Source organism: Rhinolophus sinicus, linkage group LG03, assembly GCF_036562045.2.
Source record: "Rhinolophus sinicus isolate RSC01 linkage group LG03, ASM3656204v1, whole genome shotgun sequence".
Taxonomy (NCBI): Eukaryota; Metazoa; Chordata; class Mammalia; order Chiroptera; family Rhinolophidae; genus Rhinolophus; species Rhinolophus sinicus.
This window is the reverse complement of record NC_133753.1, coordinates 95,208,011-95,226,026: the sequence shown is the minus strand read 5'-3', so window position 1 is coordinate 95,226,026 and position 18,016 is coordinate 95,208,011. Positions and strand designations below refer to the sequence as shown.

The window sequence follows — 18,016 nt, the reverse complement described above, 5'->3', positions numbered from 1 at the left end:
ATCTGGTTAGCATCAACAGGTAACTTCTTGTCAAACAACTCAGGGACTAAGTGGAAATCCTGCTTCAGAAGGTAAAGAAACCAAACTTGCCTTGCAGGAGGAAAACAAAACACACCAAAAACATGCAATATACATTTCAAACAGATGTACCTGCTTTCCCTGCTAACCGCCCAGCATCGCCAGGGAGGTCTTCCAAGGAGAAACACAGACAGGTCAAAGACTCCCCTTCTCTCTGCCATGTGGTTTCTGCCCCCCTGTGTGTAACAAGACTCCCTAGGTACCGACTGAGGGTCAGAAAACAGGCATTTGCCTTTGTAAAGTTTAATTAACAGCAAGTTTTCCTATCCCGCATCATGGAGCCCACTCGGCTCCAGGGGCCCCCAGGACAGAAATAACATATTGCTCCAGAGTTATTAATGATGAAATGCAAATAGCCTCCGAGAAAGTGCGCAGGAAAGAAGGAACTGAAAAAACAAATGATTCCTACCCAAAGCCAGGGACAGCTCCCCAGGGAGGCAGGAAAGGGTGAGTAAAAACCTGTGAACTGAGCCTGATCCTGTCTGTCCTGTTTCGAAACTAACAGCCCTTTCAAGCAAAAACACACACACGCAAACACATACACCTACATATGCGTGGACACACACACAACACACACATGCACACACGCACACACATATAGAAAAAGACACAGGCTCTAAACCCAAAGATAATCTGGTCAATGATAATAAAAGAATCAACGTGGTTTTTAAACAGTGTCTTATGTTTTGAACTACTTTTACGGCTGTTACCTCATTTGACCTTTCAATGGGCCTATGTGGTAGACAGAGGACATATAATTATGCACATTTTATAGGTCAGACTAAGTGATTCCCGAAGGCCATCCAGTTAGCAAATGGTGGTGCTGAGACAGGAAGTGGGGTCTAATGACTCCCAGCCCAGGGCTTTCTCCGAGGTAAGAAATACAACTGCTTCCAATGGAAAAGGGCCGAAGCCCGAGGGAAGACCAACAAGAGAAGGTCAGACGTGTGGACGACACTTTTAAGAAAAACTCATGTTATAAGACAGGAGTCTAAACAGACGGACTTAAAAGGTAGTGTGATGTTGCAGCATCTAGAAAGAAGAAAAACCATCACATTCCGGAGCGTGTTTGAAAGCATGTCTGAGGGCTGCATCTCCCAGACACCTACTCCCCTTTCCAGTACTCGGGATGGCAGAATGGTGGTGGGAACATTTAAAACAGCAACTGGGCCTCAATAATACATCAATACCTAGCAAGAGACCTTAATGAATGGAATAGGATCCCTTTATTTTATAAATGTGTAAACTAAGGTCCAGAGACATGAGGTGACCTGCCCAAGATGAAAGCATTGGTGAGAGCTGGAAACTTGACCCTGGACTCTGGACTTGGCATATACAGCGCTTTATTCCACCCAGCTGCTTCGGGCACCTGGTCTCTTTGAACTCATTACCGTCACTGTCTTTGGTTAATACCACGTGCCCAAAAACACTGAAGGGTCGGGTGGGATGCGTGGTTCTTCTCTATTTTTTTTTTTTTGGGGGGGGGAATACTGCTAAATTTCCCATGGATAACAACTAGACATGATGTGGGGAAGTGGCCAGGGAACCTGCTAGCACAGAAATTGTCCCGTTCCTTAGGTTCTTAAGACCCCAAAATACAAGCACTGTTATGGTAGGCTGGATAATGCTCCTCCCCACCCCTAAATGGCCACATCCTATTCCCCAGAACATGTGAATGTCACCGTATGTGGTGAAGGGACTTGGCAGATGTGATGAAGGTAAGGATCTTAAAACGGGGAGAGCCTCCTCGATTGTGCGAGTGGCTGCGGTGTGATCACAAGGGTCCTTTCGAAGAGGAACTCGGCAGATGAGAGTTAGCGAAGGAGGAGATGACAGAAGCAAGAGGGTCCCAGGAGCAAGGAATGCCCCCAGCCTCTAAAAGCTGGAAAAGGATACAGATTTTCCCCTGAAGCCCCTAGAAGGAATGTAGCCCTGATGACATCTTGATTTTAGACTTCTGACTTCCAGATTGTGAGTGCATTTGTGCTGTTTTAAGCCACTGGATTGCGGTAAGTGTTATGGCATCAAAGGGAAACTCATACACCTACTACAAAACGAGAGGCACAGGTCTTCACTGCCCAGCCAGCGAACCCTGGCTTCATGAGATACACACAACCAAACAGAGTGAAAACCACAGGGGCATGCGGCGAGATTTAGACCCACGATGCACTGGATACACCGTCTTGCTTTAACACGGAAGAGCTGGTCATGCGCGTTTACAGGGATTTCTTTCTCAAAGAATTCCTTAGGACTAGTCGATAGGCCCTCCCTGGAAAGGAGCCTGTGGACTTCCCCAGTGTCGCCAGGACACTGCCTCATATACAGTCTGTGCTCCGGCCCCATCAGACCATTTATAACTTCTATGACATGACAGGCTCGCTCGTGCCTCCAAGACTCAGCCCCTGCAGTTTGCTGTTTAGGAAATGTCCTCCTCACTCTTGGGTGCTGCTGAGATGCTCCTTCCTCTGAGCAGCCTTCCTTGGCCCCCTGTCCTCTGTCGTGTCCCTCTCCCCCCCACACCCTGGGTGTCCTTCTTTAGAGAGCGCTGGGCACTTTGTCTGGTAAATGTCTGTCTGCTTGTCTTCCTCCCCCCACCCCACCACCAGCACGGGACCCTGAGGACAGGACTCTTTCTTGTCCCTCTAGTGTCACCAATCCACCCCTCATCCGTTCCAAGTACTTCCCAGCTCTTTCCCCCCTGAGACAAGCAAAGTCATCCTTTAAGGAAGTACCCTCCACCACACGGTGGTCTTGTTTTCCCCAGGAGCTCCTCCTCTGTGCTCCCACAGCCCTCCGCTCGCCCCACGGGTAGAACATTCAGGACCACACTCCATGAGGTAGTTTCCCTGGGCTGTTTCTTCATCCCACATGGAGGTCCTCAAAAACACACCTCTTCTACCTGCCTAACCCTTCTGTGTTTAGTTTAGCACAGTGCCTGGTTCACGGCAAATACAGAAGGAGTGTTGACTGAATTATAATGAAAACAAAACACACAAAAGCAATGCCCAGGTCATCTCTATTAATTAAGCCCTGCGATCCAGAGGCAACCCTTAAAAGCAGACACCTTTACGTGAAGCCTGCGTGCACAGCTAGGTGGTGTTTGTGCGGGACGTCCCACACAGACTGTGGAGTTCACGGCGGAGACGGTTCCAGGGGGTTCTGTATCAGACTAAAATTTTTGGGGGGAATATCGGAGAAAGACCTCACTTCTCATCTCAGACAGAGAGGAGAGGTCTTAGTTTACCAAACTGAGCTTAATTAACGAGTGTTACCTTTAAGTTTCAGAAAGGCTTTCTAGAAGTGCAAGTCTGAGAGGAGCATGATACAGATGGGATTAAACCCTGCCTCTCCTGCCTTTCTTCTGAGTGACCTTGAACTAGTCAGACATTTTCTCTCTGACCCTCGAGTTTGTACAGGTAACAGTACAGGTCTCCCACACGGGCTGTGATGAAGCTGAGAGGGAACGCTGTGTGGGAAATGCTGCCAGGGAGCATGGCATGCGGAATGCAGTCCGCCATCTTTACGGAGTGTTTGTGAGTTGCCCACACTGTAGGAATTAGCAGCTTCACAGCCACCCAATGAAGCAGATGTACTATGATCCCCATTAGGGAACAGCTGAGCTACGCCAGCAGGACACACAACTAGGAAGCGGTCGAACGGGGCAGAAAACCCAGGCCTGTCTACGCCAGCGCTGAACTCCTCACTAGCATGCAATTCACAGCCTCTCAGGATGTGTTGGCTCCCATTCCCCCATCGTCGGCAGGTCAGGCTAATAGACTGGAAACAAATAAAGACCAGTACTTCAAAGAAAAAAATAACTGAGAACCGAGCACAAACTGCTCCTGGGATGTGGGTCTGCAGCCTCTGGAAGAACGTCCCTGATGCAGGCAGACTCCCAACAGGAAACCAGCGCTACTTCTCCAGCGCTTTCTGGGAAGCCCGCCCTCCACAACGTCTTTGTGACACCTGAGGGATATGACACACTCCACCCAACCGAAACAGTGGCTGTGATTTTCACAGTTGTGACATTCATCTCTCAGGCTCTGACAACTGTCTCCAGTGGATGAAAGTTCTAGCCTTGGCAACACTCGCTGGGGGAGAGGAGGAGCCCCCCTACCTTGAAAAATCTCTGAATTAAAGCCACCAAGTCTTCCATTCCCCCGATTCCAGCCAGTTCACATGAAAACGATCAGGAAAACTGGCCACTGTAGGTGAGTGTAAGGAAGCCCCCTGGGAAGGAATGCCTACCTGGTAGCGGGCTCTTTGGTGACCAGTGGCGACAAAGTTACCTGCAGTCACCCTCAATGGCAGTGGCCACTGCCCTCATACCCTGACTTTGCAGAAGCCGAAGAGGGTTCTCTACAGTCCTGTGCTTGGATTCTGGGCAGCAGGGACTCTCTCTGCATGGCGTTTTTGCCATACGTTTTAGGAATGGAAGAAACCCATTTGGTTCTGGTGTCATATAAGGGAAGGTCCTACAGTAACAGCTGTTCCTTCCAGCTCCCTCCAGTCTGCAGGTGTCCATTCCAGAAACTGAGGGGTAGACTCTCCTATGAGGTCGGACTGTCTCCAATGGCACGGGTCTGAGTTGCTGCAGGGCTGCATGCACTGCCGACTCTCCTAACATGCTCCTCTCCCCACCCTTCCCCTTCGGCCATCCCAGGGCCACAGCCTTGGGCATGGAGAGAGGGAGGACTTGGTTGAATGCTGCTATGGAATCTATGGCCAGGACCTGCAGACTGAACTCCCCATCTGTCCGGAACCTCCCCAGGCTGCCACCGCTTTTACTCAGCCCCCGGGGAAGGCCACCCTTTGTGGAGAGCTTTTCTGAGCAGAAGGGCAGAGGGCAGGGTGCCCAGGCGCTGGGGTCCCGGCTGCACCCAGGCTGCGCTGTCCAGAGACCTGCCCTCCTGCACTAGATCTCAGTTCCTGGCTCTTGCCTTCCTGTGGGGCCCCAGTCTTCCACCTGATCCTTCCTGACCCTGACTGCAACTCTCTCACACACCCATGCCCAGCCTTTCCACCCATGCTGGGCGTTAGAGCTATAATTTAATGAGCACCTCCTATGGACTGGGCAATATAACCACAGAGGGTGCCAAAAAATGTGTACACATTTTAAGAATGGAAAAAAACTGTATTAAAATTGTAATACAGTGAATGACGCTAGTTTTCATTTAATGAATGCCATCTTTTTTTTCTTTCTTTTATTTTTATTGGGGAATACTGGGGAACAGTGTGTTTCTCCAGGGCCCATCAGCTCCAAGTCATTGTTCTTCAATCCAGTTGTGGAGGGCGCAGCTCAGCTCCAAGTCCAGTCACCGTTTGTAATCTTAAGTTGCAGGGGGCGCGGCCCACCATCCCATGCGGGACTCGAACTGGCAACCTTGTTGTTGAGAGCTCGCGCTCTAACCCACTGAGACATTAGGCCACCCATGATTAACGCCGTCTTTTGAGCGAACATCATACTACACATTGCTGCCATAATTCAATTCAACTTCGGAAAGTAATACATAGATAACATCTCTTAAAACGTGCACATTTTTTGGCACCCCTGGTATATTATTTCATTTAAATACATAACAATCCCATGTGATAGGTATTATTATTACTCTCATTTGAAGGATTAAGCCCCTGGGGCTCAGAGATGTTAAGTAACTTTCCTAAGCTCGGGATTTCTGGGAGAGCTCCAACAAACACTGACATGATTTTTTAGAGTGTGATTTGTAGTGTGCCTGTGTGTGTGTGAGTTCATGAGATAAAGGTCTGATATGAAAGCAAGTGAACTCAAGAAGTTCCCGGATATAGTCCAGCTAAGTAAATTCTATGTGTTCATCAAGGATGCATTCCAGCCCTACCTGCTCCGTGCAGCCTTCCCTAACTGCTCCACCACACCAGGACTTCCCAGCTTCCTGAACTCTGGTCACAGGTTCACTCCTTTCTACCACGTGCAGTGTCCGTGGGTTTGCCACTCATCCACTACCACGGTGTCAGGCCCCGAGAACAGGGACTGTGGCTTCTCATGGTTTGAACCCCCCTGGTGTCCAGGACTAGATGCAAAGGTTTCCCTGGTTAAGAACGTTACACACTGCAAGAAAGAGTGGCAGTTCATTTTCAGCCTTCACCACCAAATCCCATCCATTTTGCAAGACGTGGCTTAAACTGTCCAACCAACAAGCGGCTTTTGCAACCACGTCTCCTAGAAGTGAGCCGCCTCGTCTTCAAAATGCCTATTTCAAAACTATCCATTTCAGTACAAAGAACTTTAGTGCCTGATTCCCAGAGGCCTACTTAGAATTCTGGTTCTGGTGCTGTTGGAGTGGCTGATGTTAAGCAAGTCCTGTCACTCCTCTGAGCCTCGGTCTCCCTGTCCGTATGGTGGAATGAACTGTAAGTGTCATACTGCGTTTGATGTAGTGTCTGCACAGAAGACACGCTCCACAATGGTAGCCATTATCAGTGCCATTACTGTCTCATCATACTGCCTCATAAGGAAGGCACTTACATACATGCCTTTTCTAACTTTCTAGAGCAGTGGTTCTCAAACTCTGGAGTATGTCATTTAACATGAAGCTATCTAGGTCCCACCACAGGCCTATAAAACAGAATCCCCCTTAGGCAGGGAGATGGTGAGGACCGGGCAGCTCTACTTTTAACAAGACTCCCCACTGCACCGCAAGGGATGCTGATATGTGTTCACCAAACTCGGGAAATTTTGCTAGGCTATATTCGATTCCCAAATTCTTTTCCATGGAACCTGGAGGTTTCAAAGAGATTCCCAACCGTTGCTGAATTGGAATTATATCGTTTTCTGAGCACTATTTTTCAAGATTCAGATGTTGGTTTGGGATGTGAGCAGCGTGTTAAGATTTCTAAAAGATGGGCAAAGGATTCTAATGGTCAGCCAGGGTAGAAACCACGGCTCCCCATGATCTAGACACCAGGCTTTCATAGTGATGCCTCTGAGACTTCACCCAGAGCAGCTCAGGTTTTGTCTGTGTGACAAATGGAGCCCCCATCTAAGACTGACTTTGCACAAAGGATTCTTATGCTTAAAAAAAAAAAAAAGTTTGCAAACAGCTGCTGTAGCCGGTCAGTAAGAGCCCTGAGGCCCCCAACCTGGTTTTCATACCTTTGTGTCCGTCCCACATAGTAAATGCTTAATAAATATTTGTTGGAAGGTTCAATAGTTTTGTTTTGTTTGTTATCTGGCTCCAGTTAAGTTTTCAGTTGCCTAGCATAACAACCTAACAGTTTCTTAAACATCTAAGCCCTAAGAGCCTTCGCCTCAAACCTCAAACCTGAAACAGAGAGCGAGGCAGACAGCCATCCAGAGAACATGCTGACATTCCTTGTGGGGTCACATATACTCTGCAAGTTCCTAATGACTGATAAATATAAGCAAATGTGATTTTCATCAGCCGGGAAGAGCGTGACATTTGTCAGCAGCACAGGTCTCCCAGGCTAATATTTGGATTATTTCATCTGAAACTGTCAAATTACAAGAGCATGATAAAAACTCATAGGAACTTCATAGTAAACAGTGACTGGCCCCCTGTCAATAAGTTAGAAGAAAAAAATGTCCTGCTGCCAAAACCCATGGGCCGGAAAGCCCGCAGCCCAGGCCTGCAGCCAACGAGAGCCTGTTCCCGGGGCAGCTCTTCTAGGTTCTCGACCACAGAGGCTGGAAGGGAAGTCCCCGAGTCCTCCAGGGATCTGAGTCGGCAGCATCTTCAAATCTCCGCTTTTCCACGGCCTTAGCATTCTGAGGAGTCACTTAACATCTTCGGGCCTGATTCCTCATGTGTAACATCTGCTTCCTCAAGTCCTTAGACTTGACTGCCTGGGTTCAAATCCTAACTCTTTCCATACCAGCTGTGCAGCCTTGGGCAAGTTACCCCATTTCTCTGGGCTTCCGTGTCCTCACCTCTAAAGTGAGGATATTAGCATCTATCTCACAGGGTTGTCAGTATAAAGTGACAGGAACAGTGCCTGACATAGAACAGGCAATCAACAAACCTTAGCTATTATAAATCTCCCATTCTAAAACCCAGAGTTTCGAAAAACAACTTTTTGTCTTTCCTTTTCTTTTTTTCTGTTTTTCTCAGTTTGGTGTCAAAAATCATTGGGCAGCCAACCTGACCTTAACAGACGTAAGGCTATTGGTCTCTTTTACCCGATGTGATGTGAACACTCAAATATTTCACTGCGGAGGTAATCATGTGTTTGATTACGTGAAATATGCCCTGAGTTACCTTTCTAAAACCTGAACAGCTCTGAATTTTAAAACACACTGGCTATCAGCATTTCCAAGAAGGGACTGGGGAGCTGTGCTATATGGGGTGCGATCAGGATGAAAGGAGATGGCATATGTCAACTCCTCCACTTTAATAGCAGACTTTCAGTCCCAGAGTGACACTGGAGGGCACTCAGGTTTCTATGCAGAAAGAGAGAAGGAGGCTCTCCCAGCTGATCCCTCTCCTTGCTTTCCCACTGACAGGTCATGCCAGGCCTCTGAACTCTCAGCAATTCACGTCTCTCTTCCATCAACTGAAATGTGGTTCGTCCTTCAGAATTCAGCTAAAGCATCTTCTCTGTGAAATTGTCTCCTCTCCCCTATCTCTTGCTGGCCTGGTCATGAGCATGTGGCTGTGAGGGTGGGTAGTCTGCCTGTCCTCTCCACCTTCAGGCAGTGGCAGTGACAGCCTACAACACTGGGCTGGGGACTCTCACGCAGCATCTAGCCACAGTGGGTAAGGGTGGTCGTCAGTGCTGATATTTGAGCTGCCAGTGACAAGAGGGGCGAGGTGGCCCACCTCACACGGTCGCCTGGGATGGGCATTAACTTGTCTTGACCACTAAATTATATATTTCTTAAGCACTGAGAGCATGTCTTATACTTTCTGTTCTTTCTGTAAATTTGTTTGGCTGTTATTGTGAATGCTTTGGTACTGGTATTTTTTCAGATTCTATCATGGGCCTAGGATACCCAAGAAATACTGTTGAATGAAAGCTCTAATCTGTAAATATCATCTGATTCATTCACTGACAAGCTCTTCTCAAGCCCTGTGTTCCCACGTTTCCCATGGGCACTGCCTAGTTTGGCATATTTATACTAGCCTAGCCAGGGAAGGCTATACAACTATTTTAATGCTATTATGCCATTTCTGGACTTTATATTTTATTAAGACTCCAAAAATTGTCTAGGTCCTTAATTAGACATAGCCTCAAAGCTGTGTGCTCACTCAAAATACTTTGGAGAAACTTTCTAGAAAGCTCATGGAATCCTGAAATTACAACCTGGGAGCATGTAACACCGCAGACATTCAATTTGTCCAAGGTTTTGAAACTCCTATGAGCTCTTGGATTAAAAGGCACCTAGTCTGGGTCCTCAGGTCAAAGCCACACAGGCTGGGGCCAGGGTCTCCCTTTCCCTCGGCGCCAGGAGAGAAGCACTGGGACAGAGATCTCCCCATTCCTGGTCCCCTCCTTCACCCCTCCACAGGGCCTCCCTAAGGTTGCTGCCTAAGGGCTTCTTAGAATTAGCTTCACTTTGAAGACTATTCAGAACCACAGAGTGGGGTGGGAGTGGCCTCAACGCTTTAAAAGGCTGCAAAATAAATCAAAAGATGAAAGGAGATGTGCGGAGCCAAGAATTCCTCCCCACCCGGCAAAAGCCATGAATTAACCACGCAATCTGTGGTGCAGAGAAGCTGGAGAGGCACATTCGGGCAGGGGCAGCGTCAGGGCCAGGGACAGTGGCGAGAGGGCGGGGCCGGGAGGGCGTGTACCTTCTCTCCGCCGCGGGTTCGCGGCCTCGGGCCTGCGGGTGCCGGCTGCCCCGCAGCACCGGGCCCTGGCGGCTGGCGTCGAGGGCGGCAGGGCCGCGCGGCTCCTCGCGGCTCCGGTGCAGCGGCACCGACGTGCGCACGGCCGACACTACGTGGCCCGCGAAGGCGCGCGCGGGGGTTCCGGGCCGCGGGCCGCTGCGCGCGCGGTACGAGCCAGGCAGGCAGGGCCGCGTCTGCTCCATCACGCCGCCGCTGCAGCTGCGCGAGCAGGCGGACCAGGGGCCCCAGGCGCCCCACACTCCCGGGGCGCCGCCGCCGCCGTCCTCGGGGGCGCCCTCGGCCGCCGCCATCCGCTGCGGGACCTGCGGAGACAGAGGCCGGTTAGGGGACCAGGACACAAGCTTCTGCTTCGCCCTCAGAGGCGTTGGATAACCTGAAAGCCTTGTCCATTAAGAACAAGTAGACTCAGGGCCTGTTTTAAAATTTGAAGAACAAAATGAATATAATCCAGCCTGGGTTCTATTTGTGTTTACACCAACACACTCATAAAATATAATTTTAAATAGTTTTTTATGGAGCAAAGGCACGGGTGCTTAGGGCTCACGAAAGTCACAATGCAGTTCTTGCTTTGGGTGCTATGTATGGCCTTGCAAAGCTCAGTGTGGTGCCCTCACCTCTTCCTGAGGCTTACCCTGCAAGAGTTCCCCTTAACCTCCAGGCAGGTCCTTGGGGCTTTTAGAGCATCTGCCTAGGGTCACATCCCTGCCACCACTTCCAGCAGGGTGACTAGAAGTTTCTGAACCTCTGAGCCTCACTGTGTTCTAAAGAAGATGGTAGCTACTTCTCTCCTAGGGCTTTAAGGAGGCTTGAGTCAGGTCAACCCTGTTCATAGCACAGTGCTGGGCACTAAGTACGTATTTGTTAGTCGCCATAATGACAACTTTTCCTGCTTGCAGGGTGAATCAGAAGAGGTGAAAAATGTCAGAAAGTTCTGAAGTCCTATCCAGAGGGTGATTCTACATTCCCTTTCATTTAACCCATCGTTTCGCAGAGACCTACTATACCAGGCACGGTGCTAAGCGTGGGTACACGGGGTTCCTTCATCATGCAGACATGCTCTGAGCTCCAGGTGTATACTAGCGCTGACCTGGGCCCTGGGGATGGAGAGAAAAGCACCCCAGATCCACATAAATAGCCTGGACCCAGAAGCAGAAGAGCTCTATGCAGCTAGCACAAGATTGGGGGAGGTTCCTAGGGAGATTGGCTGCCCTAGCTTGGTGAGGAGGGATGTGTGGGGGTGGGGTGTGTGGGGGTGGAAATGGGTGTTGAGAAGGCATCAGAGATGGAATGACAGTAATAGCTGTAATTACTCAGGCGCTCATTCAGTGCCAGATAACATGTAATCTCCAGGCCACACAGCACTGGTTGTTACCATCCTCACCTTTCAGAGGTAAGCTTCTCCAGCTGAGGTTCAGAGAATGGGACCTGCCCCAGTCATGTCACCACAGGGCTGGGACTTAAGTCTACCCAGCTCCTAATACCTGAAGGTCCCGCACTCCCTGCTCTCTCCCCAGCAAACAGCTGCTCTTGCACTTCTGGATGCTTCACCTGAATGTGCTTCCTTCCCGTGGGACATCATCGAGCAACATTACGACTTTTCTTAGAGTGAGGGTATTTCAGTGAACCTCAGGTTTTCCTCTGAAGTACAAAAAATGCCTCCAGATTACCTTATGCTTTTATTATTATTCTTTTTAATCTTGGATGTTGGCAGCGTTGTTTGGCCCAAGAGCTCGAAGACCTTTCACACTTGCACACTTCCTCTGTCCTTTCACACTTGCACACTTCCTCTGTCCTTTCACACTTGCACACTTCCTCTGTCCTTTCACACTTGCACACTTCCTGTCCTTTCACACTTGCACACTTCCTCTGTCCTTTCACACTTGCACACTTCCTGTCCTTTCACACTTGCACACTTCCTCTGTCCTTTCACACTTGCACACTTCCTCTGTCCTTTCACACTTGCACACTTCCTCTGTCCTTTCACACTTGCACACTTCCTCTGTCCTTTCACACTTCCTCTGTCCCTGCAGTACCCAAGTGGCGAGAAGGTCCAGGAACTGTCTTCCCCTGTGTGTGGAACGAACCCAAGGAAGCTGATTTGCTTCATACCACATGGGAATGAGAGATGGAGCTCAGATAACCTCAGAGGGCGGCTGTGGAATTGATGAGGAAACCCACCAAAGTGCCCGAGGTAAGTGCTGGGTAAGTATTTCCACTGCCTTGGCTGAACTGGAGCGACTAAAAGCGAGGACTCAGCTCTGGGGTACAGTCCTCACCCCCAGGCACTCAGTCACCCTGAAGCCATGGGACCTGTTTGACTGGGATCACTTTCCTTCAACTACATCGCAGCGCACGGTGGGCTCTGGATGACCTTTAGAGCTTACACTGGGTTCTGAAGGTTCAGGGAGTAACTAAGGCAGGATGAGTGAGAGATGGAACCCAGGGAGCAAACAGGCTTCTCACCAGAGCATTTAGCCCAGAGCTGGAGGTCAGACAGCCAGTCCATGGGACCCCTGTTCAGAGAGCCAACGCGCGGTCAGAGGTAACATGGGGTGGAGCCAGCAGATGGGGTCAGAGCAAGGGCATGACAGAAGGTTCTGTGACAGGAAGGCTGCAGTTCCTAACCACCCATATGGGAGCAATGTGAACAGCAGATGGGGGATGCGCATAACGAATACATTCAACTCATCACCCCTAAACTGGGGGCCCAGGAGAGCAGGCTTTTTGCCCCTTTATGAATACAAAACAAACAAAAACCAAGTTTTTGTTCTTTCTTCTCTTTCCTTACATGTCCTGCTTTATTAATATCAAACTGATGGTGGATTCACTGAGATGGTTATGAAAACAAGTGCGCCTAATCAAGCCACAGTCTTGATCTATAAAGTAACCCCCAAAATGTGTGTGTAGTGGGTTGAATGGTGACCCTCCCCAAAAGATATGTCCATGCCCTAAACCCCAGAACTTGTGAATGTGACCTTGTTTTTTTCTGTTGTTTTTTTTAAAGGGTCATTACAGGTGTACATAAGTAAAGGAACTTGAGATGAGAGCATCCTGCATTTCCTGGGTAGGCCCCATATCCACTGACAAGTGTCCTTGAGACACAGAAGAGAAGACACAGACACAGAGGAGGAAGCCATGTGACCACCAAGGTAGAGACTAGAGTGATGCCACCACAAGCTGAAAGAAGCAGGGAAGGGGCCTCCGGTAGTAATTGGGAGGGGTGCGACCCTGACGGCACCTGGATTTTGAACTTCTGGCCTCCAGAATTGCAGGGAATAAATTCTTGCTGTTTTAAGCCATCCAGTGTGTGGTAATTTCTTAGAACAGCCTTAGGAAACCAAAACAGTGTGATAGTACTTCTGAGACAAGAGAGGAAAGCGCAGAGGCATTTGCCAAGCCCCGTTTGTGTGTCCGGCACTGTGCAAACAGCTCACCTGCATAGGGTTGGGCTCTGTGTGCAGGCACCACTAGGTAACTCCAGGAGTCACATTATAGGGCCCCTCAGCCACTCTGGGAGGTTGGTGTTATTTTGTCTCTTTTACAGGACAGAAAATGAGACCCCAAGAGCTGCATAGCTTGTCTAGCGTCCCAGGCCAGTGAGGGGCATGGAAAGGACTAGAACTGAGATTTCCTGACTCCTTCTCTAGTGTTCTTACGTCACCCCTGCAGCACGCTGCCTCCGTGATGTTGTTGGTGGAAAACAGAAGGGTGACATGAGTAGAAATAAATCTACTTTGATAGTTCTAACAGAAGGATAACTGGGATGAACAAACAAAGGCAGAAGTATGTTTCTGACACACTGGGGATTTCAGTTACCCACCACCTCCTCACTTCTCATCACCATAGGTAACTCAGGCACCGCCCATACTATTTGAATTAGACAAGCAGCTATACTAAAAATCCACTTCCTAGAACTAATCCCACCCTTAATTTATTTTTCCTTTTGCCAAATTGGGCAGGGTCCCTGGGGGGGGAGGGGGGAAGCATGAAAACACATTCCATCCTATTCTGTTCATAAGAATTCTCCAATTTATAGTAGAATTATGAGGAGTGACTTGAAATTCTCTCTCAGTCTCCATGGTAAGAATCTACTCACATGCTCCAGAATTGTATTTGTATAATATGCAGCCAGAAACAAAGGGAAAAAAGGGCAGAAAAACAGAAAGGAAGGGAGAAAATGCAGAGAAAGAGAAAGAAAGGAAGAAAAATCAAAGAAAAATGAAAGGAGGGCTTTAGATGTCAGCTTCTCAGTTGCACCAACCTCCCATCCTCCCTCCACTTCTTCCCAACCCTCCTAATGACGCCCCGCTCCTCCTTTTCTGAGAGTCAAGGAGTTTTCTGTGAGGCAAGATGGGAAAATTTCCAAGCATCCTGACATATAATATTCCTAAAATTAGGACTAACTAAGACCTCTGTTAGTCAGTGACAAACAGCAAAACCAAAGAATAAATCAGGGTAAGAGACAAAAACAAACAAATAATGGAAACTCAAAGCCTTGTAGCCAGCAACATATGACTCCTTCCCTAATACACAGATGACATGTAAAAAGTGAAAGCAGAAAACCTAAGGCACTTCTAAAATGAACCTGAATGCTGATTTTCCTCATTTATAAAGAGGTCTAACAAAGCAGTAAGAAAAAGACAAAAACCCAATGGAAGTAGGGACACAGGGCATGAACCGGTAGTTTACAGCTGTTATGGACTGAATGTATCCCCTCCAAATTAGTATGTTGAACACCTAACCCTTGTTGATGGCATTTGGAGATGGGGCAACTGGGAATTAATTAGGTTTATATAATGTCATGTGGGTGGGACGCTCATGATAGGATTTGTGTCCTTATAAGAAGAAGAAAGGCCAGAGCACTCTTCTCCCCACTAACCTCTCTCTCTGTCTCCCCCCCTTCTCTGCCACCCACCCCTGCCCTTCCCCCACCACCACCATATGAGGACATAGCAAGAAGCCAGCAATCAGCAACCAGGAACAGAGCCCTCACCGGAAAACCAAATCTGCCAGGACCTTGATCTTGGACTTCTTAAGCTCCAGAACTAAGAAATAAACTCCTGCTGTTTAAGCCACCCAGGCTATGGCATTTTGTTACAGCAGTCCCAGCTGACTAATATAATAGGAAAATATGTACAATATATGCAAACTGAATAACATCATATGTAATCAAATAAATGCAAAATAAAACAACAGAATTCCATTTCATACCCATTACATTGGTACAGATTCTAAAGTTTGACAACACTGCCATGGCAAGACCGTTCACTGCTAATGTGAGTCTAAATTGGGGCAACTTCTTTGGGGGGACCTTCACAATATCTATCAAAAATTTAAATGCACCTATCCTTCAGCCCAGCAGCTTTACTTCTAGTCACTCGCTCTATAGAGATACTCAAAACTAATGCATAAAGTTGTATAACTTGTGTTATAGAATTTCATTGCACCCTTTTTTAAAGAACAAAACGAAAACCAAATTTAGGAAACAACCTAAATGTCCAGGAATAGGAGCTTGGTTAAGTAAAATCAAATCAGTCCAAACAATAGAATACAATTTCTCTGTTAGAGTAAGGTAGACATATCTGTTAAAGTGGACAGCTGTCCATAACGTATTAATTAATGAAGAAAAAATCAAGAAGTATACTAGAACAGCATACAGAAAATAAACCTATTTGCAGATATCTCTCTTTAAGCATTAGGTTAAAACATAAACAATTGCTGATATTTGACCATTCTTTTTTTAAAGATTTTATTGGGGAAGGGGAACAGGACTTTATTGGGGAACAATGGTCAAATTGTTGTCCTTTCAATCTTAGTTGTGGAGGGTTCTGTTCAGCTTCAAGTTGTTGTTCTTTCAGTCTTAGTTGTGGAGGGCGCAGCTCAGCTCCAGGTCCAGTTGCCGTTGCTAGTTGCAGGGGGCACAGCCCACCATCCCTTGCAGGAGTCGAACCGGCAACCTTGTGGTTGAGAGGACACGCTCCAACCAACTGAGCCATCTGGGAGCTCAGCGGCAGCTCAGCTCAAGGTGCCGTGTTCAATTTTAGTTGCAGGGGGCAGAGCCCACCATCCCTTGCGGGAGTCGAGGAATTGAACTGGCAACCTTGTGGTTGAGAGCCCGTGCTCCAACCAACAACTGAGCCATCCGGGAGGCAGCTCAGCTCAAGGTGCCGTGTTCAATCTTAGTTGCAGGGGGCAGAGCCCACCATCCCTTGCGGGACTCGAGGAATTGAACTGGCAACCTTGTGGTTGAGAGCCCACTGGCCCATGTGGGAATCGAACCAGCAGCCTTCGGAGTTAGGAGCACGGAGCTCTAACCACCTGAGCCACCGGGCTGGCCCTATTTGACCATTCTTGATCTACAAAAATGCAATTCCATGGTTCATTGTGTCAAATGATTCACATGATTCAACCTAATAATATGAGTAGTTCTCTAATTCAGCAACGAAAAGAGCCCAATTAGAAAATCTTTTCCCACCAAACTGGGCAGCATGAGCGAAAAAGCAAAACGGAGTGTGGCCTCCTCACCCATCTGCCACCATCTTCATATCACTGGCCACTTGCCCCTTGGGGTCACCTCTACAGCTTGGAGCAGTTAGCAGGCCAGACCCATCAGCAGATGTTTAACAAATGACACCAAGGACAACTACCATTTATTTAATACAGAGTATGGGTCAAGCAAAGGGCTAATTGCTTTATACGTATTATCTAATTTAATCCTCAAAATAGCCACATGAAAAAGCTATTATCTATCCTCCCTTTCTAGATGAAAACCTGAGACTTAAAGAGGATGAGTCACAGAGTTAATAAAATTCCTAACAGTGTACAAGCACACACGGGACATCTCCTTTGGAGACTGCCAGCAATATTTGGGCTGATCTTTGGGTTGATTAAGATTCTGCACTGTTCACCACACGTGAAAAGAAGCCCACTAACATTTGAGTGATTTTTTTTTTAATTGGGGAATATTGGGGAACAGTGATTGTTTCTCCAGGGCCCATCAGCTCCAAGTCAAGTCATTGTCCTTCAATCTAGTTGTGGAGGGCACAGCTCAGCTCCAAGTCCAGTCGCCATTTTCAATCTTAGTTGCCGGGGGCGCAGCCCACCATCCCATATGGGAATTGAACCGGCAACCTTGTTGTTGAGAGCTGGCACTCTAACCAACTGAGCCATCCAGCTGTGCCTCCAGCAGCTCAGCAGCCCCTCATTGTCTTCAATCTAGTTGCGGAGGGCGCAGCTCACTGGCCCATGTGGGAATCAAACCGGCACCCTGTTGTTAAGAGCTCATGCTCTAACCAACTGAGCAATCCCACTGCCCCAAGAGTGATTGTTTTTAAATGGTCTCATACGCATAGATTGCTGGGCCCTAAGGAAATTCAGGGTAAAGTTATTTAATTGATCGGAAAAAGAAAACAAACAAAAATGAACAAAAGAGATCTTCCATTATGGAAGACCATATGCTGCGGTAAGGATAGGAGTAGGTAATGAAGTTCATGTTGGATGGCGTCCACCTTCTATGAAAGAAGAACTGCCCCTGAAAGAAGGGGAGGGACAAATGGGATAATTATAGAAAGAGAAGGTTATTAGGACTAGCGAAAATATCCTTTATCTTCCTGAACTGCTTTAACGCAAGCCCTACGTCTGATACTCACAAGATTCATTTCAAGGATTGTTATTTCCCTTTTGTGGATGTGGTCACTGAGGTACAGAGCGCCCCAGTGCATGAAGCATGGGCTTTGAAAACAATCATGCAAATGTGACAGTGTTGTTGGGGAGGCGAAACAATGAGGTAAAACATCACACACACACACTACCAGTCATCCAGCGGGAACATAGCAGACCTCCATTTCGTCTCTTCATTAGGAGACCTCACAGCACCAGTCAAAAGTTTTATCTGCGCAAGCAGCAGATCCAGCCCTCAAACCAAACTGGTGCCCTCTCCATTCCACTGGAGGTTTTAAAGACTAGGAGCAGGGTGGGTGTAGGGGTAAGAGAACAGCATCAAAGAGAAGCTTTTCAATGGGATTAAAGTACACAATACTACGCCATGCCTCTTTCTCCAGAGATGATAGGTCCTGCCTAGAGTGAGGCCA

At 48.0% G+C, this 18,016-nt stretch overlaps 1 protein-coding gene across 1 annotated transcript in view; it reads right to left on the bottom strand.

Annotated features, from left to right (window-relative positions):
* The window catches only part of THSD4 (thrombospondin type 1 domain containing 4), a 574,709-nt gene that overhangs the window by 481,321 nt on the left and 75,372 nt on the right, over nt 1-18,016 (bottom strand). Inside the window, exon 4 of the mRNA XM_074328210.1 lies at nt 9,867-10,228. Within this exon, the coding sequence (XP_074184311.1) occupies nt 9,867-10,228 (362 nt within the window). The remainder of the gene's footprint in view (nt 1-9,866; nt 10,229-18,016) is intronic.